The 26,698-nt window shown below is 37.4% G+C and overlaps 1 protein-coding gene across 1 annotated transcript in view; it reads right to left on the bottom strand.

Moving 5' to 3' along the window:
• Positions 1–436: 436 nt before the first annotated feature.
• LOC139129642 (uncharacterized) overlaps positions 437–26,698 on the bottom strand; it is a 34,528-nt gene continuing 8,266 nt past the window's right edge. The window contains exons 5-7 of the mRNA XM_070695305.1: positions 26,030–26,278; positions 24,901–25,317; positions 437–1,451 (exon numbers count right to left, since the gene is read on the bottom strand). Of these exons, the coding sequence (XP_070551406.1) occupies positions 1,192–1,451; positions 24,901–25,317; positions 26,030–26,278 (926 nt within the window). The 3' untranslated portion in view covers positions 437–1,191. The remainder of the gene's footprint in view (positions 1,452–24,900; positions 25,318–26,029; positions 26,279–26,698) is intronic.

The raw sequence follows: 26,698 nt of genomic DNA, 5'->3' as shown, positions 1-26,698 counted from the left end.
GAAAATACTCAATTTTCCATAAACATTGTTTTAGTGTTAATAGCGCTGATCGCAAATGACGTCACTGTTCTCTCTCATTAATATGCATAAATAAACATTTGTCCGCATTTTCCGCATAAACGACGAGAATAAAACCTGCGAGTGTTAGAATGGCTATTTAGCGTCACACTTATTCGTATGAATTGATGACTGAGACTAAAAGCTGCAACAACAGCCGCGCATACAACGACAAAATTTGTCCGAATTTCAGCATATTTGTCCGAAAGTCGCGCGCGTGCAGCTATATTTAGTAACAAACCCGGAATCGCGATCAACGCTATTGCAATCTGATTAAAATCAGATGTAGAGTACAGCGACGTCTATACTTACACAGTATTCTCTTGCTGTCGCCTTTCAACAACAAGAGAATACTGAGTAAGTATGGACGTCGCCGTACTCTACATCTGATTTTAATCAAATTGGGTGAATTGGTTTGTCCAAGATGCCAAATTAATGTTTGATCCAAAAATACAAAATATGCAAAGTACCTTCAAAAATAAAGATTTACAGCCTGCCAGTTGCAATGAGTTGTGTAAAATTTGTCAGAAAATTTGTAGATTTTCACTAGAGATATCCCTGCAGAGTTGACATGATGTGGTGTCATGTCTGCTTATATGTACAGTAGTTTAACACAGTAATCCTGTGTTACAACTAATCTGTATGGATTATCCTTACACAGTGCAATGTAACGGGGATACTTTAACTGACCTTGACCTTTATAGCTGAGAAATTCACCATCACAATTGAAGTGAACCACTCTATTCCCATAGTAATCACAAACATATATGCCATCTTGTTGGTGATCAAAACACAAACCCCATGGTATCAAACTGTACTCTAAGTGTCCTTGCCAATGTCTCTTATACTTTGCATCTGGTGATTCAAAACATGAACACATTTCCTGCCACCATCTGATACAAAAATACATTTCTTATTCACAATCAGATCTCAGGGATTACTGACTTGTCCTTCTTCAGTTCTTGCAATGTGTTCACCAGATTTCTTATATTTTCTCACATATCCATTGTAGTCACCAATGAATATAAAACCATCAGGACTCAAGCAGATACCTCTTGGTGAAATTCCTTCTTTGCGTCCAAAACAGTTTAAAATCTTGCTTTGTCCAGAACTCACCACAACTTGTTCATTCCCTTAATCACTCATAAAGTATTGGTCATTGTCTTCATCCACTGTGACATTCCATGGATTAAATGACTCTGGGAATGCATGGAATTGTAAGATGAGATCACAGCAGAGTTGGATTGGATCAATAACCTGAACTCTATGATTCTTCCAATCACATATAACCCATTGACCGTTGTTCTTGATGTATATTCCATTGGCCCCATTAAATTGTCCCGGCATTGATCCAGACCCAAACACTTCAAGGACACTCCCCTTGACCGGATGGCCTAGGGAAAACAAAAACATAAACAAAGGTCAAAGGTCAAATTGCAAACTACAATTTCTATGAAGTCAAACATTTTCTGATCTCACAAATTTTCACTGAATACAAACTCTCTTTGTTTACACAAACACATGGAACATTTAAAGGAACGACTTCCTTACATTGTTATGTAACTCACATGTTTCCATGGCAACGTATTCACATTTTATTGATGGAAATGTGATTTCAGTCCATAAGGTAAGTAAGTGTATTGCTGATTAGCTCATGTTTTACCAATGTTTGCCAGGTTGTAAATTGTTTTGATGTGTTTTGACCTCAATCACAAATACATGTTGATGTAACTCACATGTTTCCATGGCAACATATTTGCATTTTAATTGATAATATTGTGATTTTCAGTCCATAAGGTAAGTCATTGTATTGCTGATTAGCTCATGTTTTATAGAGAGAGTTGCCAGGTTGTAAATGGTTATTTGTTGTATTTGACCTCAATCACAGATACATACAATGTGTTTTTTCATTTGTTTATTTGCTTCTTTGTTTGTTTACCGTTACTATGAACGCTACCAAATGTTTTTCAACATTCTCCTGAATTTTATTTCTGGTTTTGTGTTATCTGTTTCCCCCAAGTTTTCTCACTAAAATTTCCCTGACCTGCCAATCTGTCTCTCTCTAAACCTTTTTCACTAATCAGTTTTCAAATACTTGCAGTCACTGATTTGTTTATGCTATAGATTTATTTTGTTTTGTTTTTTTTCCAAATTCTTGTCAATATTTATCAAGCTGTGCACATTTTGCCCTAATTTTTACATATTTGTCAATTTTATTTGCAAATTTTGTTTTGTAAATTTTTGTGTTATTATCTGTGATCCTAAATTTACAGAAATAATCTGTGCTTCAAATGTTTGCTTGTTTTTGTTGTTTGTTGTCAGCCATTCTGAAATTTAGCTTTGTTTTCTATGTTCTGTCTTCTACCAGTTGTTTTGTATTTTACATGGTATCTATGTAACTGTATTATAGTTGTAATGCTGATTAGCTAAGCATAATTGCCATGTTGTAAATGATTTTGTTGTTTTGACGTCAATCACAGATACATACAGTGCTTTCTGTTTGTTTGCTGTTGCTTTTAATTTGACAATTGTTGTTTTAATATTTTCTCCCCAAATTTCATTCTTGATTTTCTATATTTTTACCCCAATTCTCTCATCCAAATTTCTCTGACCTGCCAATTTGTGTCTTTCTGTTTCACGTTTAAAATACCTAGATTCACAAACTTATTTATGATATAGTTTTAGTTTGTTTTTGTTATTTCAAGTGTTTGTCAAAATAAATGAAGCTTTTGGTATTTAAACCTAGTTTGTACATATTTTTAAATAGATTTTCAAATTTCGTTTACCATTTTCTGTTTCCTTTTGTCAATACTCTGTGACCCTAAATTTACATAAATAATCTATGCTTCAAATTTATATCTGTTTGTGTTGTTTTTTTTTGTTGACCATACGCAGGGATAGAAATACTTTTTTATTTCTTGTGGCAAAAGTTTGCCACCGGATATAAAATTAGGTGGCAATTATGAAAATTCTGGTGGCAGTTTAACACATCATGTGATCGGTATAATAAACATTTTGTCATTGCCACATACTCATTCTAATTTATAAATTCTTGAAAATATGGTGAGTACACATCACAAAAAGTCAATCCGTACTGCAGGCCTCGAAAATTTTTTTCAAACTTACCATGGGACACGTGAATTTCATTTTTACTTGCCCGAGAGGAAAAATTACTTGCCCTAAATTTCTAATAACTGTACCAGTAATTTGTAACAGAGGGCAAGAGTTTGGCCATATGAAGTGAATTCAAAGAGGGAAAAAACAGATTCAAACATGAACTACATCTTGTTACCAGATATGAACTGAAAATGCTCACGTGTTTCATTATATATTGCAGTTATGTGTAAATTTGAACCTTTGCCACATGTTTGCAACTTCATTGAAAGTATTATGATCAACATAATGAACAATAATCACTGCCGATTAATTCTAAAAGGTCATGAAGTATACAAATATGTAATTAGCTGAAATAAAAATATTAAAGTTCTTTGACTGCTGTCATTGTATCACCATTTTATATAGCAAGTGTAATTACCGTTGGCCAAGTCCTTCAAGCCATATATGCCGAGCTGTGAAAGCTCATTAGATATGCAAATTATAAATTAGCTGACATGAAAATGTGAAATGACTTTCTATATTGTTTTAACCAGGTATAATCATCAATGTACATAGCATGTTTTGCCAACTTTGATCAAGTAAATCCCAGTATATATCCCTAATAAGCAAAGTTCATTAAATATGTAAATTAGGGATTGACATAATGATTGTCAATAATGTTGTATCATAGTATCTGCAATATATGTAGCAAGTTTTGTCAACTTTGGTCAAGTCAATTCAGATATATATCTCTAATTAGGGAAGTTCATTTAATATGCAAATTAGGAATCGGCTGAAGAGAAAATGCTTAATGACTTTCAATAATATTGTATTATATTGTCTTTAATGTACACAGCAAGTTTCATCAATTTTGATCAAGTCAATTCAGATAAATATCCCTAATTATGAAAATTCATTTAATATGCAAATTAGGAATTGGCTGAAGTAAAAATGTCTTTTGACTTTCAATAATGTTATATCACAGTATCTTTGATGTATAAGCAAGTTTGGACAACTACAATCAAATTAATTCAGATATATATCCCTAATTTGGAAAGTTCATTGAATATGCAAATTCGGAATTGGCTGAAGTAAAAATGCTTAAAGACTTTCAAAATGTTGTATCATAGTAGCTCCAAATACATGTAGTAAGTTTCATCAACGTCGGTCCAGTCAATTCAAATATATATCCCTAATTAGCAAAGTTCATTAAATATGCAAATTCGGAATTGGCTGAAGTTAAAACGCTTAATTACTTTATCTTTAATATACATACCAAGTTTGGTCAATTTGATCGAGTCAAATAAGACATATATCCCTAATTAATAAGTTCATTAAATATGCAAATTAGCAACTATCTTTCATGTAACCCCTTAATGGTTCCCACTGCTGATATCTCTTGGTGTGATCAACATTTTTAGCAAATCTCATCAAATTGTGTGTAGTCGTTTTTAATGTATATCCGTTTTTTCTAAAATCATTAATTATGCAAATGAGTAAAAAGTATGCAAGCCACACCCACCAAAAACTAATCAGTTCTTGCCATTTGCTAACTGAATATATGTACCAGATTTGATTCTGATCTGACCAGCCGTTTTTGAGATATCGGACCAACAGACAGACAGACAGACAGACAGACAGACAGACAGACACACGGACAGACAGACATCGCTGCGACATATGCTCACGTGTGTCAACACATGAGCAAAAAATGAAGGACTATTATCAAATCTGAAATGTAGCAGAAGAAATGTGAGAATACTTTAGTCTTTTCTGTAGATTTGGTCATCTAGATACATCTTTGAATTTGGAATTTTTCAACAACCTAATCAAAATTAAAATCTTTGCATAAGAGTAATAAGATTGTGTGATTTACAATGTGCATGGCTGGCTGCTGCTCTTTATTATCAAGCTGAGATCACAGACAACTGCTCTGCTAGTGTTTATCTGCCAATGCATACGCACATGTACACCTTCAACCTTTTTACCTGTTTACATGTCTGCTCACTGAGCACAGCAGTTTTATTTTGATAAATGTATTCGTCAAGAGAGCAGATTCAAGTTTCATTTTCGTTACTCTTCAGTGCAGATTTGTTTCTGTAAGTGAGAGCCGATCCCTAACAACCAAGGTCACGTAATTTGAAACTGTCTGCATCTCACACAGTATATGTGGCCTCCTCCTCGGTCGACTGAGCCCGTTTCGACTACGATGTAAACTTGTACTTTTCAACTGGGTGTTGATTTAATTACGTTGAACAGTAAGCTTTGCCGAGATCCATGGCTTCGAATAAGTTTACATCCATTTACCAAGCACATGGTGCAACTACACTATCCCGTGAAGCCGATCGATTGTCATACGAGTCATACACTTGCACAAAGAGAATGGCAACCACTGTCAAGAGCATACCGCTTTACGGCACACATACAAAACAGTGAGTTCACTCCGTGTCGTCGGAGAGAACATGTCGCAAAACTCTATTTTTACGACTTTTTGTGTTTTACAACAGCAAGAACGATTATTTTGCGATGTCGGGCGGATTTTCAAGGGTTTTCAGAAAAAACTTCTGAGAGTTGAAGGACTTACAATGATTGTAGGCGTGTACAGACCTAATGAAATACGTTTTCAAGCTTGAATTGTCCAGAGCTTAGTTGATTCAACCGCTGGTGCACTTGCCCGTCTGACGGGAAGCATATTTTACTTGCCCGAACGCAAAGTTCACCAGCCACGAGCGTCGGGCGATAGGAATTTTTGAGCCCTGTACTGGCTAATGAATTGCAAGTATTTATTATTATTTAAATCATGATGGCTGCAGTTTGGCTTTGTTTTCAAAATGTCACAACATGCTTTTATCTTGTGCCGTATGACTGCATATGCGGCTATCACATAGGGCAACAACATGTCAAGTGTACAAAAGCTGCTGTCATTGATATGGAGATTAGCCAATCACAAGTTTTGATTCACGCTATATTTTCATTCATGCAAAAATGTCGCAATTAGTTTGGTTTTTTTTGCTAATGAGTTTTTCCGCCGTCAGACAACGCGTGTTCCTTCAGTGTTCCTTCATTCAAGCCGTAGGATCGATGACATGATGACCCAAAATTAGTGGCAGAAAAATACCACCAGAAAAAAAATTTGGTGGCAGATTGACAGTTTTTGGTTGCAAATGCCACCATTGCCACCGATTATTTCGAACACTGCATACGGTATTGTGTTTTTGTCGGCCATATTGAATTTAGTTTTGCTTTCTATCTTCTCAGGTCTAGTGTGTTTACAATACCCAGCATCTGTGTAGCTGTGTTATCGTATTTTTGTTGTTTTGATGTAGTCTCAGATACATTTCATTTTGTTTTCTTATTTTTTGTTTGTGTGTTGGCCACTCTTAACTCTACAAACACTTTTTAATTCTTCTTGAAAAGTCTATTGTTCTTTCTCCTATTTGTTTTCTACAAACTCTCTCACCCACATTTCCCTGTCGAATCCATCTTTATTCTGTGTTTTTGAAGTGAAAAGTAACTATTGCTTATTTATGTTATTGTTTTTAAAGTTTTTGTCAAATTCATCAAACTTTCTTACAATGTGTGCAAATTTGTAAAAATTTTGCAAATTATATTTTGTTCAGCATTTTGATTTTGATTTCTTCAATAATGTGTTACCTTAAATTTGCCGTGCTTCAATGTTCACGCATTTGTTTGTTTGTTTGTTTGTTGTGTTGGCCATGCTGAAATATATTTTTGTTTTAAACCTTCGGTATCTGCCAGAGTATGTTCACAATCATTCACTGTATACCTTCATTCCAAGATTAACTTGTGTTACTGTTAGATGTTTTCACATTATCAGCTATTGTTCATCCTTTCGTACGTAATATTTTATTTTTCTTACATCACAACTATAAAAAAACCCTAATTCAATGAACTGTTGTGCCACTCTTGATGTTGGTCATGTACTGTGATAAATATCTTCAACATGATTTGTTGATTTCAAATAAATTTTGATCAACTCTAAACCAAAGTGAATCAGTTTTGTTATATTTCCTTAAATGTTGGCAACATTGATTCCTCAATATTTTTTTTGTAATTTTGTGTGGGCCACACTAAAAGTTTCTTTTGTTTGAATTTGAACATTTCTTTTTACTTTAGTTAATAAATATCCACAGAGTCAGTCTACAGATATTGAAAATATAAGTCCAATGTTGTTGTACTTTTTGTAGTTTTCCATTGGCCATTTAAAGAATTCATTTGAAATTGAAACAATCTTTGTTTATGATATAAGAGATTCCACAGGTAGCTTTTGTCCGGAGATTGTGGAACTGACTGACTGTCATATCAAAACGTTGTGTGAACATTTTCTCATAATCTATAGTATCCCCATGTAAGGTGTGCCTCTCTGTATGATACTTTATCTCGCTGTAATGGTTACTATCTTACTCAGTCTTTCTCTGCCTTTACACTAACTGTGTGCAAGGTATTTCTAAGCACTGCATCTCTCCTTCACACAGTCTCACACTCACTGAATACTGTAACTGTGTCATGTGGTTATTGGTACACTCCTTTCTTACAGATGCATTATTCATGCAATAAGGCGATAACTTGTAAAGTTTTTATCCAATACTATTTCAAATGTTGTCAAAATTATCTCATTGATAGTCTGTACAATTTTGCATTTTTATTACTGAATTTCTTTCAGTCACCAAACTTTTGCATATTTGTTCTCAATCAAATTCTGTGTTTTGCTTCCAGTTCCAGAATGTAATATCAAATTAATTCTGGACGCGCCATTGCGCAATTTGCGCAAAAATCTCGAATGGCCCTCATTTCTACCAAATCTCGAATGGCCCTCATTTCTACCTTTGATGCGCCACTAAGGGCGCAACATTTTATGAATGGGTCGGTCGATCACGCAGAGTTCACTTAGTTCATACATTTACGTAGCTCCCCGAAGGTCATTACCTCAGTCATAGTGTGCCATGTAAAACGATTCAGTTACCCTTCGACCTTTGCCCACTACGGCATATATGGTGGTACATAGGAAGCTGGGTAGAAAGGACTGATGTAGGGGCAATGGTGTATTGGAGCCGTGCGCATGTGGTACGATCGATGAATGTAAACAACGGCTCCGGCCGCCGCGTTATCGTGAAAAGCTAGTCGCCGCTCAGATTTTTAACGCCAGTACTATATAATAGTTGATGAACCCAGGATGATCGGGCAGTCCCTTAAATTGAAGCGTTTGCAACGTCCATCGTCCATACCAGCGAAACGTTGAACACTGCAAGGAAAGCATTCATGCTTGGCCGGCCAGATGATCGTTTTGAAGAGCAACACAGTTTATAGGTCGGACATATCTCGTTTTCCAGAGTAGCCAGGTCTATGCATAGAACAACACCGCTGTGTAAAACCCTTTGGTCAGAACCAATGATCGTAAATTTGCTAATACATACAAGTTATGTTTAAAAGTTGATGTATCGATCACTTTATGTAGGTCGTACGGGTTACACTCTCGTGTTGTACCGGTATACTATCAGTGTGATAATTGTCGACCAGTGCAAATCGGGGGCCACTCGGAGAAATCCTACCGGTGCGCTAAGCTTTGATCATGATCGTTTCCACAGTCAAAATCACAGTCCGTAGTAATTTGTACAGTTGTTAAAGTCCGACATCAATAATTCATCACATAAGTTACGTAAACCATATAACTACTACCTCCATGCGTAAACAATTGACTCAAACCAAACGGTTAGTTTGCTGCTGCCATTGTTTGCTGTAGGCTGCGTTGGTTACAGGTGGCCTGATCCCTAGTATTCTCCTTTTCTTGACTTGATAGACTATGGTATTTTCAGCAGAAAATTCAAGGGTTTTACATGTGTGATCATGACGGCCCCCGATTTTCTAAAATGGCCCCCTTGGGACAGGAGTAGGGGCCCAAAGCGGCCCCTTGTTTTTACGTCCTAGAATGAACACTGTAACAGAATGTAATATCAAATTAAATTATCTTAGTCATAATGTCAACCATGATTACATGTAGCTTTTTTATGATGATCATCCCGTCTCCTTGAATCAGTTGATAAATGCCTGAATTTTGGAAGTTTTCTTAATTCTCAAAATTATTGTGTTGTACAGGTTTCCATATGTTGTGTTTTTGCCAAATCAGTCACTTCACTGAAAAGTGATCATTTACCTAGAATATGATACACAGCATAAGATAACTTGCATCAACAACAATGTAATTTGTGTATAAAATCACAAATACATATGTTTCTTTCTAAGCTAACCAACTTTATCCTTACATTTTACACAGGTTATTGGAAACAGCATTTTGAAGACTATGACAGTGAAATCAGTGTGACTGACAGACTGGGAGATGACGTCACAAGTCCAACCACCATGGTGAAGTACCTAATTGGACACGTTGGATGACATGGAAGATGTCAGAGTTTATGAAGATATGAAGACATACAGCAGACAGTGAAGACGTCACCCATTCTACAGGTGACCTCCCTGGTAGCTGTTGCTATGGTGAAGATGTCTTTGGGTTCAAATGAACCTGGAATTTTATATGGTGTACATATTGTACACACAAACCAAACGGCCCTTTTCAGGGCCATCACATCCTCCAAAAAGAGAACTACCGTATACTAAAATTGCATAACATTTTTTATTTCTTATTTTTCTTACTTTTCTGCATGAAATAATTTTCTATCTTTTTTTCTGTTTTGCTTTTTTAAATTTTTGAATGAACATTAACTTAAGGTAGAACGCACCTCGGGGACAGACATTCGGACTCTCAAACTTTTACAATTCTCTTCTGATATACCACATGTGGGGGTTCATTTTAAAGCTCTTGGTGTAAGAAAACTTCGCACCGGCTTAGTTTTTTGAAATTCGAAAATTTTTATTTTTCTCCATAGAATTAACACAGGGATGGCGGACATTTTGAATTTCTAATATCGGTAAATCTTGGGTAATTTGTTTCTCTAGTTCCAAAATTTGCTCGGTGACCCCCGATTTTTATTCTTGATTTTGAAAGAGAATGATTGAAAGATTCCTTGAGAAAAGTTTGAGCAAAAGTTTAAGTCTTTCACTTCCGAGGTGCATACTACCTTAAACAGGTAAGTAGCATGTTATAATTTAAGTAAGTATACAGAGCTCAAATGTTTGTTGTTGCAAACATGCACACATTGCATCTCAGCTTTTGTATCATCGTGTACTGGCTTCCTGGTGTGAGAATTGTGATTGAGCACTGGGTATAGTTTGTCTATTATGAATCTGTAGTCTTCCATCCCATCATCCCTCTCACCTTACACTTAGACTGCACTGCCATATTTTGTTTGTCTTTGTGTCGTAATGTCTTTGTACAAAAGTTCAATTGCAGGGTTACAGGTAGACTGAAAGATTCAGTTGTGAAGGGTACTCTACCAACTCCAATCCTAACTATGACTGAAGGTGCAGTACAGGTAAACATTGTGAACTCAAAAATGTCATTTACTGCCCAAAACACACACAGCAGGCCTGCTTACACACAATGGAGTACAGCAAAATTCCAATGGTTATTAAGTCTGCTTACATAGTAATTAAGAGTGTTATCTTCCACTCTGGAAGTAAATATACAGACCCGCCAGAAAGTATTTACGCACCTAGTTTCAACAGTGAAAAAGTTTCGAAAGTAATAAATAGCACACACTGTACAAGGTTTTCAGGAAAAATCAAACTATATTTCGTAAGTAGGTGACAAATGAAAGACAAAAATCGTAAAATCTTTGATCTTAGAACAACGCAAGGCAAGAAAATCACGGCATGAAAAGAGCTGTATCTGACAGTCTGAAAATCGTTCGATTCTCTATGGGAACAACAACGCTAAAGAACATGAATATTAAAGTTCATTAGCTGTATCTTCTTGTGATTTTGTCGTTAGTTTTGATTGAAATGATCACTGGCTCATGTTGAATAGCCTGTCAAATAACAGAGAATCGCATATTATTCGGAAACATTACGTGCCCTACAACTAAATAACATGTGATTTTACAACGAAAATTTCAATTTTTGTCCGGACAGAAATACAAACTCTGTTGACACGCGGATTGCAACGTAGGCATTCTTCTGCACCTGCGCGAGCCATTTACAGCAATTTCAAAATAAATATTCATTACTTATGCCCGGCACTTACCTCGTAGTATCCATTGTCAAGCACGTTGCGTAGCCAGATGTCTGGCAATCCTCGACGCAATGTTGTTTTGATCCCGCAATAAACGTGAACTTGTACATCTGGCGTGATCGCGGCGTCACCATATCTGCGTTCTCCCCAGCACGCTGATCATGCCAGACGTCAACAAATGAACTCGGAAGGGCAACACGTTTGAACAAAAATTAGCAGTTTTATGTGGCTATAACATCACTAATCATGTTTGTTTCTTCGTAAAACAACATTTTGCAACAAATATGAGCCTCCAACATGGAATTTTCCGAGGTAAAAAATGGTCAAAAGTTACAAATAATGGCCCTTTAATGAGGTCAATCGAACGTTCGTACCAACTGTCAATAATGGGTATGTCCACCCCTTCGCTGGATGACTTCTCGTAGTCGGCTTGGCATAGTATTGACAGTTTCCGGCAAACATCTTGTTGAAAATGTTCCCACGAAGTGACAATACGATTATACAGATCGTCAACGCTGTGAATTGGACGCGAATGCACTTCCAAAGTAATCAAGGGTAAATTACTAATCTGTAGACGCTCTCACCAGATTATCTACAGATTAGTAATTTACCCTTGATTACTTTGGCTAATTAGGCACTCAAACTCATCAGATAATAGACGCAGCATGTTGATAAAACGTATACGCAAGATTGTCAAGGGCAGTGCTAAGTTAAGACCGAAACACCAAAGGTTGGTAGAATATATCTTTATTAGCGATATAACGAAGCACCTACCCAACCCTGGGGACGGACATGTAGACAGCCCCCTGTGGAAATACCGTAAATTTCGACTCGTCGCTCCAAACAACACGGGACCACTGAGCAGGTGTCCAGTTCACATGACGTCGGGCGAATTGTAATCGTGCTGCGATGTGCCGGGGTTGTAATTTCGGCTTTTTCTTTGCAACACATCCACGAAGGCTAGCTCCTCTGTAAAGCCGTGATTTCACTGTACTCAAACTCAAGAGTTTCCCGGTGTCCTCATGAAATTTTGCACGGAGTTCACGGGCCGTTTCGAACCGGTCAGCCAGACTCGACCTCACCAACATTCTGTCTTCCCGTTCACTTGTCAGCCTCGGGCGTCCAGACCGTTGTACGTTGGCCATGGTACCATGTTGCGACAGTTTATGGATGTTGTATCTTACACTGCCTTCAGATATGCCCAGCTGCCTTGCGATTTCCCGGTTTTTGACACCCTGAGTATGAAGTGCCTCTATTTGGCCTTTCGTATATTCCGGAAGTTCGCGAACTTTGGGCATGTTTCAGTCACAGAATGTTTACAAACAGAGATTATAAAGTAACCTCCGACGACCTCTATCAGAATATTCATTAGCAAGTCTGGCAGATTTCCCGCCCCAAAATTTAATCAGAAATATATTTAAAAAACCCTGATTGGTCGATATTTGAATATGAATAGAAGAAATTTAACCGCATGGAATTTGGCGCCAAAGTTAATTATATGCAAATTATATGCAAATGAGTACGTCGCCATTGAAATTTCCATAGGAATTTTCGCTATCTTGAAAACACTCGCCGTACGTCTGTATTCAACGTCCAACAACAGGTCTGCATTGATTAAAATGGGTTAAACCTTCTGCATATCAATTATTTTTCGAAATAAGGCACATTGGTGCGATTTTTTGAGTTATATTTCGTGCCAAATGTTTATTGTTGAGGTGCGTAAATACTTTCTGGCGGGTCTGTATAAGGGGTCATCATACCCTAATATGCTGTCAATAAACTTATGATTTGATTGGTTCCAACAAGATGTGATTTGAGAACAGATATTTCACACTACACCTTCAGTTGTGGTAAGGGTTGGAGATCATGGAGCACTCATAGTATGACAGAATCTTTCAGTCCAAGCCACACATGAATTGGTATGGACTCCATTAACGTTTTCAATAAATTTGTTACATTTTTGGAAAGTCACTCAAATGTATGCCAGTATAACACAACAATTATTGAGGACAGTTTAATCATGAGTGGCCAGTGGTGTATTGCTGTATCCACGAGATGCCAAAAAGTCTGTCATGAGTCATAAGCTAAAGCATATTTTGGAAATTTGTCCTTAAGTCAAAAATCTAATTCAACTACATATTGTGTTCCAAAGTCAAATTTTTCTAGTTTTTTTTTCACTTTCAGACATTTCATGGTATTGTTTTAAACCTGGCTTATGGATTGTGCATACATATAGGTCTGGACTATCTTACTTCACCACACTTTTTTGCAAACTGAGCCACAAAGAAGTTTCTGACAAAGGTTGGTGATAAATGAAGATAAGAGAGCGGTCATTATTTAAGCAGGGAGGGGGGTTGGAACAATTTGTCCAAAAGTGCTGAAAATTACCTACACCCCTGGCCCTTTGTAAGAAGTCTACAAGACATTACACAAAGTTTTGAGTGAAGGCTCTGTAAGTTATTGTATGCTTTGTCTGGATATATGCATGATTTATTGTCCAAGTGTGACTTATAAGTAGAGTTGATTTATAGTATATTGATGACGTCATCCTCTATTACAGAAACGTTTCATCAAGTGTCCGTTTTGCTTTGCAGAGCTTGACAAGTCTACATGTTACTGGTTGTCAGAACAGTAAACACTTGAAGCAATTATAGTAACCCAACTCAGCATGCATTATCATTGGTATCAGAATACAGTAAACATTTCCCATGCACTCTCTGAAATCACAACTTGGCAATGATTACATTCAAAATTACTTTCTTCATGTCCTGAGTGCACTCAGACAACATCTTTGACACAATACAAATGTTGATTGGCAACGTTATTGACAAAACAAACATTCTTTTTGTCATGCATCATTTCTGTTCTTTAATATTTGCCTTAAAACATGGACATGACACAACAACAAAATACACTAAAACAACAGTCACCTATGGTTAGGTACACTATTATGAATGCCTCTCTTCCATGTCAGAGAGGCGTTCACTCTCTACTTAACTGCATAGACATTTGCATTTTACAGATGGATGAAAAGCAAGTACATGCACTGCAAGTTAAGTGTACATGCACTGACAAATAAGTGTACATGTTTTTGCATCCATGGAATTGGAAAATGTGAAAGATAAAAGGGAACCAAAATATTTTCAAGTCTCCCCATACAGGCAGAGCAAAATTTTCAAGTCCCCCTCTACTACCCCAAAAATTTTCGAATCCCCCCTGAATTCCTCCAGCCCCCCTAACCATTTTTTGTGAATGCAGCCTAATGAAACAGAAATTATTTTCGTCATGCAACATTTCTATTAATATTTGCCTTAAAACATGGATATGACACAACAACAAAATAAACTAAAACAATGTTACTATATTTACACAGTCACCTGTGGTCAGGTACACCATGAATGCCTCTCTTCCATGTCAGAGGGGCAGTCACTCTCTACTTAACTGTAGGCGATTTTGCATTTTACAGATGGATGAAAAGCAAGTACAGTTTTACATTTTCTGCTATGTTGCATCCATGTGTAAGCATTGTGAGAATGTGCAGCATCAAGCATCATTTTAGTGTGCACTGGACATGCTGAAATGACCAATGTGTTTGCAGACAGTGCAATTTCACCTTTACTGTTATCTAACACCAATGATAATGCATGCTGAGTTGGGTGACTGTGATTCTTCCAAACGCTGACTGTTCTAATGACAAGTAAACACATTGACTTGTTGAGCTCTGCAAGGCAAAGCGGACACTCAATTAAATACTCCTGCATGTTGATATCACTAGAAAAAGACTCCCTGTCTTAAAACCAATCCATATTGATAAAGACTGACTCAGCAAAATGAACCAGCTTCACCATGCTGAACCATATAGTAGATATTAATTGTTAGTAAATGCTGATAACATTTCCAGACCACGGTTGTCACAGCATAGAAATGAAAATATGAACATATGATTGTTGCTTCAAAAGCCACTGAGGTCTACAGTGGATAAGATGAGTTTAACGGTGTCACGGAAGTTACTTTGAAGTGTTTAGGAAACATTTTGACATCATCGGGAATCATGCAGTATACACTACAAACATTATCTCTACAACCTTCCTTACCATCCTTGCTAACTTAAGTATGCATGCATAATTATGTTAGCAAGGATGGTAGGGAAGGTTGTAGAGATAATGTTTGTGGTGTACTGCATGATTCTTCTATGATGTCAAAATGTTTACTGAACTATTAAAATGAGGAAATTTGCTAAATTGCTGTGATATTAGTGTTTAGTATTACAACTTTGAATTCATCTAATAGCTATCGGTACTATAAATCTCATGATACAGACAACATGGAATTTTGATTTTTTCTGCATTATTCTTCAGTTTCATAGAGAAAACAGTGTAGTGCCCTAGTAAAACCTGCCTCATGTATGGATCAAATTTGGATGAAAACAAAGGCCAGGAAGAATATTATACACAGAGTTGAAGAAGCAACATTAAAGAGATAACAGGCAGGTAGACTGCATCTATTTCAGGTTAATTCTAGAAATTCGAATATTTTTGTAAGACTGCATAGAAAATATGTCAGAAAGCACCCTCAGCGATGGTATACCAAAAGATTTGATCTGTTGACGACATGTATGCATGAGTGATAGCAAGTTCTTACATGAAGTGGACTGGTCAAAATCGATTGGTATGCCATCGTCGCTGGGTGTGCTTATTAGTTCCCACGGACACCGTCCGGGGGAACTTATAGGTTGGTCATGTCCGTGCGTCCGTCTATGCGTCCGTCCGTGCGTTCATGCAGATATCTCAGAGACGCCTGGGGCGATTTCGTTCAAACTTGGTACAAGGATAGTACCCTACCTCATACAGATGCACGTCGATTTGTTTCACAATGCGATCAAATTTGGCTGTGTTAGAGGACTTTTTAGTTTTCACCTCCATAGACTCCCATGTATAAGGCAGTCCATAGACTCCCATGTATAAGGCAGTCCATTGACTCCCATGTATAAGGCAGTCCATAGACTCCCATGTATAAGGCCAAGAAAAATAAAATTTAGTTTCTCATCATATTCATATTGCAAAAAGGATGCAGTGACACAGTTTTTAGTCCCCACAGATAAAGTCCAGGGGGCTTATAGATTGGGTCATGTCCGTCCGTGAGTCCACAGATATCTCAGACACTTTGACAAAATGTCACGTGACCTTGGTGACCTTTGACCTCGAATATACATATTTGTCCATAACTCAGTAACCACAAGTGCTAAACCTTTCATATATGGTATGATGGGACACAGTATGACGCCACATATTGTACCTCATTAATTATGAGCATATCTAATTTGAGCGAGCCAATAGAGCTAGAGGTCTGATTTTTGGTATATATGGATAACTTAGCAATACAATTTTTTTGACAAAATGTCACGTGACCTTGGTGACCTTTGACCTCAAATATACATATTTGTGCATAACTCAGTAACCACAAATGTTACAGCCTTCATATTTGGTATGATGGGACACCTTATGACGCAACATATTGTACATCATTGATTATGCACATATCTAATTTTGAGCGAGCCAATAGAGCTAGAGGTCTGATTTTTGGTATATAGGGATAACTTAGCAATACAATTTTTTTGACAAAATGTCACGTGACCTCAATGACCTTTGACCTCAAATATACATATTTGTCCATAACTCAGTAACCGCAAGTGCTACACCCTTCATATTTGGTATGATTGGACACCTTATGACACCACATATTGTACCTCATTAATTATGCACATATCTAATTTTGAGCTAGCCAATAGAGCTAGAGGGCTGATTTTTGGTATATAGGGATAACTTAGCAATACAATTTTTTTGACAAAATGTTACGTGACCTCAATTACCTTTGACCTCAAATGTACATATTTGTCTATAACTAATCAACCACAAGTGCTACACCCTTCATATTTGGTATGATTGGACACCTTATGACGCCACATATTGTACCTCATTAATTATGTGCATATCTAATTTTGAGCGAACCAATAGAGCTAGAGGTCTGATTTTTGGTATATAGGGATAACTTAGCAACACAATTTTTTTTGACAAAATGTCACGTGACCTTAATGACCTTTGACCTCAAATATACATATTTGTGCATAACTCAGTAACCACAAGTGCTACACCCTTCATATATGGTATGATGGGACACCTTATGACGCCACATATTGTACCTCATTAATTATGCACATATCTAATTTTGAGCGAGCCAATAGAGCTAGATGTCTGACTTTTGGTATATAGGGATAGACTATAGGATAGAAATTTTTTGACAAAATGTCATGTGACCTCTATAGCCTTTTACCTAAAATACACGATTATGTCAATAAATAAGTAACCACAAGTGCTATGTCCTTTATATTTAGTAGGATGGGAGACCTAATGACAACACATGCTTTACCTCATTAATTATGCACATATATAATTGTGGGCTAGCCAATAGAGCTAGAGGTCTGAATTTTGGCATATATGGATTAATTAGTAATACTATTTTTAGCTCACATTTGGTTATACCAATGTGAGTTTATCGTATAAGCTGAAGTCGATGGCGTCTGTATGTATGTGTGTATGTATGTATGTATGTATGTATGTATGTATGTATGTATGTATGTATGTATGTACGTACAGTATGTCCGTCAACATCAAAAACACGCAAACCACTGCACGTTTCAGCTTGGTATTTGGTGTGTGGATGCATCCTGGGCTATAGATGGGATTTTGTTCAAATGAAGTCTGCATTGCCAAAATTATGCAAATGAGCTTACAAAATGTGAAAATGGTCAAGAATTAATATCTCAAGAACCGCTGTTTTGATTGCTTTGAAACTTTGTGTGCAAGTATCATAGGTGAACCTTATACAGTTTTATGAATATTGTGAAGATATCCTTAATTTTGTATTTTTACTGAATTTTTTGGTGATTTTTCTCATTTTCAGTAAACATTCTTCTTCTCTCAAACCGTTAGCCCAATCACTCTCAAATTTGGGTTGGATCTTTGCGAGGGTGTTAGTCTTATAATTTGTTGAAATTATGACAAAATTGGGAAAATTACTATTTTGGAGTAATTTTGTCATTTTTGGTCAAAAAATCTTAAACAGTATTTTCTTTTTAAAACCTGTGGACAGACGTACAGAGATGACAATAGTTAGATATGTGGAAATTGTCCTGAAATACACAAATTTGTATTTTTAAGACAATATTGTCATTTTTGGTCAAGAAAACTTGTTCTCAAAATTAATTGTTTGATAGCTTTGTAATTTGGTATAAAGTCCTGAGGGATGTTATCAGATACATTTTCTGCTCAAAGTGTTGGGAAACCCCCATATATTGGTAATTTTCTCAGTTTGTGACCTTAAATGACCTACACCAACCCAGGATATGTTGTGAGACAGTTTTGAAAGCTGTGAACATAATTTTGTCATATTTGGTATCAATTTGTAGGAAAATTTGATCCAGAAAACAAAGCTGAGGTGAATTTTTTCATTGCAGACCAATTTTGCAACTTTTTATGTAAGACATACAAGAACTGATGAGAAATTTGGATCCAGGATTATTCCAGATGTTGTAATCACCGCCCACAGTGGAAGGCATTTCACCATCTGTAACTATAGTAGATTGGTGTTTGCATTAGAATGACAACACTCATGGCATTAAACTAAAAACTCCCCAAGGTTGTAAATACATTTCCTGTCATCTGGTGTTATGTAATACCAAGGGATGGAACATTTGATATTCAGGAGGGGGTAGGGTCTAGAAGATTGATGAGGTAGCATTACTTTTCTACCAGATCCCTTGTACATTTTTTTACCCACTCCCACCTTTTCTTTTTATCAAACCTTCTCTGTCTATTTTTCGTTGTTGACATTTGCTTCTGTATTTAGGATCTGCTTGTCCAATTGCTACAGAAGTTGATATGCATGTTCCTAAAGATGACCTCCAGTACCTAAATTGGAGACCTTATTTGCTTTTTTCATTCTTATTCTTCCTGGTTTAAATATTTCTCGAATGGACAATTCAAACTGAATGTGAGCACACTGTCCTTGACGGTATTTTTTTTCAAAATGTCACGTGACCTTGATGACCTTTGACCTCGATTATGCATATATATGCATAACTCAGTAACCACAAGTTCTTTACGCTTCAATTTTGATAGGATAATAGACCTTAAAGCGCAGTGGTCATCGCGCTGCGGGTGCGCGATTTTTTGTTGATAACATTAATTTTTGTAAACATAAGTCTTCTCTACTTCAATCTGAGTGAGACGGGAGCGGTCCCTCACTTTGTTAACGCCTTTGTAAGACTCGACATCATGCAATGGTAAAATATTAAATCGGAAACGAACTTCAGTGGTGTATTTCTATTTATAAACTCATGTAAGGCTACGAACATTGAGATACTACACTTGGTACACCCCTTATGTCTCTTAGTTTACTGCACGCAGTCACAGTGTTTGATCGCGCGCGATCACGCTGGTTGTACACAATGCTATGTACAGAATAGTAAAAATACATCACTAAAATGATCAACATTGTATATATATGAAGACTAGCAACAAGCACAATGCCTAACACAAAATTACACTCAAGAGCATGATCGGCAAGCCAGAGCAGGGCACGGGAGATGCTGTTGCTTCGATAAGGGAGACGGTCACCGCGTTGACGTAAACGGATATAGAGAATCCGGTCCCACAACGTACCGGCCCCGCGACGACTTTGCCCGCGACCCACAGTTGATCACCATTTCTGACTTCGATCTTCTAGTAATACGTGGCAAGCAATAGTCAAATGACAGGAAACAATAGACAAAAGGAGCGGGTTTTCGTGGAATTTGGCAGGAAAATTGCACGGCTATACGCATACTGACATAGGGACGTATCGAGAGATCCTGTGCACGGTCATGGCAGTGATCCAACGGCTAGCTAGTGTTGACCTACCGGTGCAATGGAAACTTCGTTGTTGTACCTCCTGATTGCCGGGTAGGTCTGAATCCCCTTTCAAATGAGATAACCCCCACATAGCAAGAAGACCTATGAAAGGTCCTTCGCTTGACTTGATATCTATGCTCGGAATTCTCGTTTGCACCCTCTAACGGGGTAAACTTCGCAGTGGAGTTGGATTCTCCACAGCCGAGTGTAGCGCGCCACTGGCATATACCCGGTTCTCTTGACACGGACGTTCATGCAGACCAACGAAAGTATCGTGCTGCAGCGGGCATTGCTCTGACAGCCGTAGATTTCTGTAGCTTGCGTTCTTGTCACTTGTACTCCTGTTGGGCCTCTTGAAATGAAAGCTCTCGTTCTTGCTTGCGATGTCGTAGACTAGAGCCCGGTCATTGAAAGTCTGTCGGCATATATGCGCGTACAGGTAATTGTTTAGCTCCATGGCTCGAGCGATAACGGTAGCCGAGCCCCATTCAACTGATTGAAGAAAATCATGATCAAATGTGATCTCAATCCAGCGTGTAAATACTAGATTTGGTAAGTTGGTATGCTTCTGCCGCCATTTAACAAGCGCCAATATCGCAAACATTATAATCAACCCGTAACGTATAGTGCGGCATTCTTGGATATGTTGACAACAGGGGGGACCCCCTCAGGAGCATGCGCAGCGCGACGACCACTGCGCTTTAAGATGTCACATCTTGTACCTCATTGATTATGCGTATATGTTTTTCTTGGCGGGCCAATACAGCTAGAGGTCTGATCTTTTTTTCCGATTTAGAACCATAACTTAGACATGCCTCTTGTTTCAAATTGGGAACAATGACATAGACCTATGTTTCCATAGATCTGAACATATACACTCCAGTGATACTTCTTAATGACCACATTTCCCTGCCCCATCAAGACTAATACTCCTATTAGAAGTGGGGACTATGTCATTGTCAATGACTTGTTGCATATAGCAGTATAGTATATTGAAATTCTAGGATGAAACATCAAAAAAGATTTTTGAGCATGTAACTGTCAGTGTTTGCGCGTATGCCAACTATGATATATTTAGAATATACCATGATTCAGATTGCTGCATTTGTGCCATCAATATACTGGTATGATATTATATGGAATATTTTATACATGACATATGCCCAACAGTCTTTAGACAACACCCAATCCCAGCAACAACAGGGAAACACCCTATAAGGGCCTGGCATATTACCCTACGGGATGGGGGGTGGGGGGTAACAGAAGCAATGAACTAGAAATTCTGTACAAGTAAGTGGCTTCTAAGGACAAAACCAAGGTTTTGGATAAATCTTGTGTGATGTAGAGACAATGTAATGAGTGGCCCGCCCACTACATAGGTAAAACTGAGAGCAGCTGCACAGAAATAGATTCTTGAACAAAAGAGGGACTCTTCGCCTGTTGGTCTCCAAGTGAGGATGACCAAGCACATATATATAATTAATGACAACAGTGTTTCGATCAGTTCTGACCCATGAATCCAATTGGTTCTGATGTGGATTCAAAACAGCTACATATACACATTGCTGGCTCCAGCCCCGAATTGAATCGTGACCATGGTCTGTATGCCCTAACTTCAGTATGTACAACAGCCCAATGCAGTCATGATAAGTAATTCCAACTGATCACTGAACCATGTGACTGATGCCAATTGTTCAGCCTGTGTAATCAGTCATGCTGACGAATGCTTACTGGACAGACCAGAAAGCTACATATATGTATATAGACAGCAGTAATTGTATAAAGACAGTAGTAACTTTATTTGTTGATACCATTTACGACTATATCAGGATGGTCATATTATGTCATCCCCTCTTTTCATTCTTTTCATGCTTTAAAATGCTATAAATTTTGTTACAACTGTGCCACACTGGTCATGCTTTCTTAGTTGTACTCCTATTTTACATGTGTTTATAATTAGTCCCCTGGACTTCGTCCCGGGGACTTATGGTTTGGGTTCAGTCCGTCTGTCCGTCCATCCGTTTGTCCACACAGATATCTCAGACATTTTTGAGTCAATTCCTTTCAAATTTGGTGAAAGGATAATACACTATGGCATACATATGCATGCTCATCGATTTGGGTGTGGCATGCATAATTAGCGCAAATTTTCATAATTAGTGATTTTTTAAAAAGAGCTCTGCTTCTTAGGAGACTGCACCAAGTTTGATGAAACTTTGTACACATGTTGGTCACACACAGCTCTAATAGCACACAAAGACATTTGTCAGTATTGAGTCAATTAATTGCTAATTTGCTTATTTTATGAATTTTCATACTTCGGGTAATATTTCAATAAATTCGTACTCAAATTTGATGAAACTTCTTACAGATGTATACATACCAGAGCTGTAACATTGTGCAAAGGCATTTAGCAGGATCATGTCAATTAATAGTTAATTTGCATATTCAATGAATTTTTGTAATTAAGGTGCTATGTCAAGAAATACCCACTCAAATTTGATGAAACGTGGAACAGATGTCGATACACCAGAGCTATAACAGTACACAAAGACATTTAGCAGGATCATGTCATTTAACGGCTAATATTGCATATTTAATGAATTTTCATAATTCTGATTATATGTTAAGAAATACTGCCTCATATTTGATGAAAAATGGCACAGATATTCATATTTCAAAGCTGTCACTGTGCAGGAACATGTAAGTAAATTGCTAATTTGCATATATTTATGAATTTCTGTAATTAAGGAAATGTGTCTAGAGATACCGCAGCAAATTTGATGAAACTTGGTATAGATGTTGATCTCAAAGTGTTGTAATAGCGAATAAAGACATTCAGCAGTATCTTGTCAATTAATTGCTTATTTGCGTATTTAATGAACTTTCCTAATTCGTGTGCTATGCCCAGAAATATTGCACCAAATTTGATAAAACTCGGTACAGATGTTGATATCAACGTGTTGAAGTAGCATGCAAAGACATTTTAATCATATCATGTCAATTAATTGCATATTTGCATATTTAATGAATTTTCATAATTAGGCTGATACGTCAAGACATACTTCAGATTTGTTGAAACTTGTTATAGATGTTGACCTCATCTTGTTTTAACTGTGTGTAAGGATATTTATCAGTGTAAGTATTTCTCTTCTGACTGCTTCCACAAAATTTTGTGTTATAGTATGGGATTATATGTTGTATAGTCAGTCAAAGTCTTCTCTAATACTGTAGTGTGCACCATGGGACTCTATGTTATATTGTCAGTCAAGTCTTAATTCTCTAAAGTTAAATAGTCAGTGTAGCTACACTGATTGGTCGGTGACTTTACAATGGTCAGTGCATGTTCACTGATTGGTCAGTGAATGTCCACTGATTGGTCAGGACTTGTACACTGATTGGTCAGCTCATATTCACTGATTGGTCAGGAAATGTACACTAATTGGTCAGTGAATTTTCACTGATTGGTGAGTGCATTATATACTGATATGTCAGTGAATGTATACTGATTGGTCAGTGCATGCATGTACACTGATTGGTCAGTGAATGTTCACTGGATTGGTCAGTGTATGTACACTGATTGGTCAGTAAATACACACTGATTGGTCAGTGCATATAAAGTGATTGGCGAGTGTAGCTACAGTGATTGGTCAGTGCATGTACACTGATTGGTCAGTGCATATAAACTTATTGGCGAGTGAAGCTACACTGATTGGTCAGAGTAGCTACAGTGATTGGTCAGTGCATGTCCACTGATTGGTCAGGACATGTTCACTGATTGGTATGTGCATGTACACTGATTGGTCAGTGCATGTACACTGATTGGTCAGTACATGTAAACTGATTGGTCAGTGCATGTTCACTGATTGGTCAGTGCATGTAACTGATTGGTCAGTGTATGTACACTGATTGGTCAGTGAATGTACACTGATTGGTCAGTGCATGTAAACTGATTGGTCAGTGAATGTACACTGATTGGTCAGTGCATGTACACTGATTGGTCAGTGCATGTACACTGATTGGTCAGTGCATGTACATTGATTGGTCAGTGCATGTAAACTGATTGGTCAGTGTATGTACACTGATTGGTCAGGGAATGTTCACTTATTGGTCAGTGAATGTTCACTGATTGGTCAGTGCATGTACACTGATTGGTCAGTGCATGTAAACTGATTGTTCAGTGTATGTACACTGATTGGTCAGTGCATGTAAACTGATTGTTCAGTGCATGTACACTGATTGGTCAGTGCATGTTCACTGATTGGTCAGTGTATGTAGACTGATTGCTCGGTGAATGTCCACTGATTGGTCATTGCATGTACACTTATTGGTCAGTGCATGTAAACTGATTGGCCAGTGCATGGTACACTGATATGCATATGTCAGTGGGTATGCACTGATTGGTCAGGACATGTACACTGATTGGTCAGTGCATGGTAAACTGATTTGTCAGTGAATGTACACTGATTGGTCAGTAAATGTTCACTGATTGGTCAGTTTAGCTACTCTGATTGGTCAGTGCACATACACTGATTGGTCAGGACATGTACAGTGATTGATCAGTGAATGTACACTGATTGGTCAGTGAATGTTCACTGATTGGTCAGCACATGTACACTGATATGTCAGTGAATGGTGTTAACCTTAACTAACCTTTGTCAACTCGTCTCACATCCAGGTACACTTCCTTTGTTTCTTCAGGGATTTCTGCATCACTAACGATATGATCTGCATACGCTGATAACTTCTCAGTTTTCATCACCACTTCAGGATGGTTGGTGGCAAGGACTTGTGTCTCCGTCTTTACCTCTGCAAATTTACTCAAAAGTGGATTTAATTGAGCTTTCTCTGTTCTGTCTCCCTCAACCACCACCGATTTTAAAATGTCTCTTCCTCGCCCCCTTTCTCTGTTCCATGATCGTATTACTCTACCACTTATTGTAAGATTGCTGACCTTGGCCTCGAGTTCTTCATTCTTCTCTGCTATCTGGTCATCTGACAGTAGATGTACACCAGTCATCGGTGTTAATTCAGAGTCATCTTGAATATGCTGACCAGGCCGAGGAGAATCTGCACATTAGAAATAATTACAGTTGATGCATTGTAACATTGACTACGTTTACTTTTAAAAAACACATGAAAAATCAATATTAAATCAAAATACAAGCATGTAATATTTTCACTAGCAATCAGTGCACTAGTGACAATCTCCAGTTGAAAAGTAATAAGAAAGTAGTCGTAAATGTAAATTTAAGTATGTATGTATATGTATGTAAGTAGGTATATACAGTAGGCTGGTAGATAGGTTGGTGGGCACGCATGAATGCGTGTACTGTATGTGTGTATGTGCCTACACTCCTGTATGTACGTGTGTCAACGTAGGTATGTACACATGATGTACGTATGTATATGCTTAGGTAAGTAGGTACGTACGTATGTACATATGTATTATATGTATGTATGTCATTATGTATGTATGTATGTATGTATGTATGTATGTATGTATGTATGTATGTTTGCTTGAATGCGTGGCTGCATATGTGTGTGAGCATGCGTGCCGGTGTGTGTGTTTGTATGTACGTGTGTGAACATGTGTGTAAGTACATACGTAGGTACGTAGCTATGTATGTATGTATGTATGTATGTATGTACGTACGTATGTATGTATGTATGTACGTGTGTGAACATGTGTGTAAGTACATACGTAGGTACGTAGCTATGTATGTATGTATGTACGTACGTATGTATGTATGTATGTGTATGGTTGCAATTAATGTCATACCACTTTCAGCACGTCCTGCTGTCTTCTCAGATTCTCGAACAGATTGTTGTTGTTCTATCCTTCTCTTCTCTTCCTTTTCTTGCAAAAGCTTGTCAAGTGTATTTATCTGGCTCTCAGTCACCTTGTCACCCTCCCTTTCAAATGACTTCAGGAGATATCTCGCTCTGTTCACTCTTCGTGATGTAGATCCCGTCATTTGTGATATTGTTGGCTGAATTTTATACGTCTGTCTTTTCGGCAGAGGTAGTCCTGAATTCATAGAATAAAAAAAGTACACATAGCCGTGGATAAAGTATACTTGCAGGAACATAAAATATGATCAATAAATTATTAATGTCGATTGGACATAGAGACTTGCTCATCTATTTCCGAGTTTGCTCCATTAAGTTTTGCCTGATCTTTTAGCGGTAATGTTCAAGTAAAATATAAGCTAAGGTTAATAACATACTAATAATATTGTATATACTTAAATCAGCAGTAGATGTACAAATACAGGAGTGTTTTCATTATGCGCCTCGGGGACAAATATTTGGACTTAAAACCCTTTACAAATCTTTTCTGATCTGCCATTTGTGGAGGCCAATTGTAAAGTTATAGAGTAAGAAAATTTTCTACCGTAGTTTTTCGAAATTCATAAATTGTATTTTCCCCTTAGAGTTAACATAGCAA

This window comes from Ptychodera flava, chromosome 3, assembly GCF_041260155.1.
Source record: "Ptychodera flava strain L36383 chromosome 3, AS_Pfla_20210202, whole genome shotgun sequence".
NCBI lineage: Eukaryota > Metazoa > Hemichordata > Enteropneusta > Ptychoderidae > Ptychodera > Ptychodera flava.
Note: the sequence above shows the minus strand (reverse complement) of the source record. Positions and strands in the feature narration are given on the sequence as shown.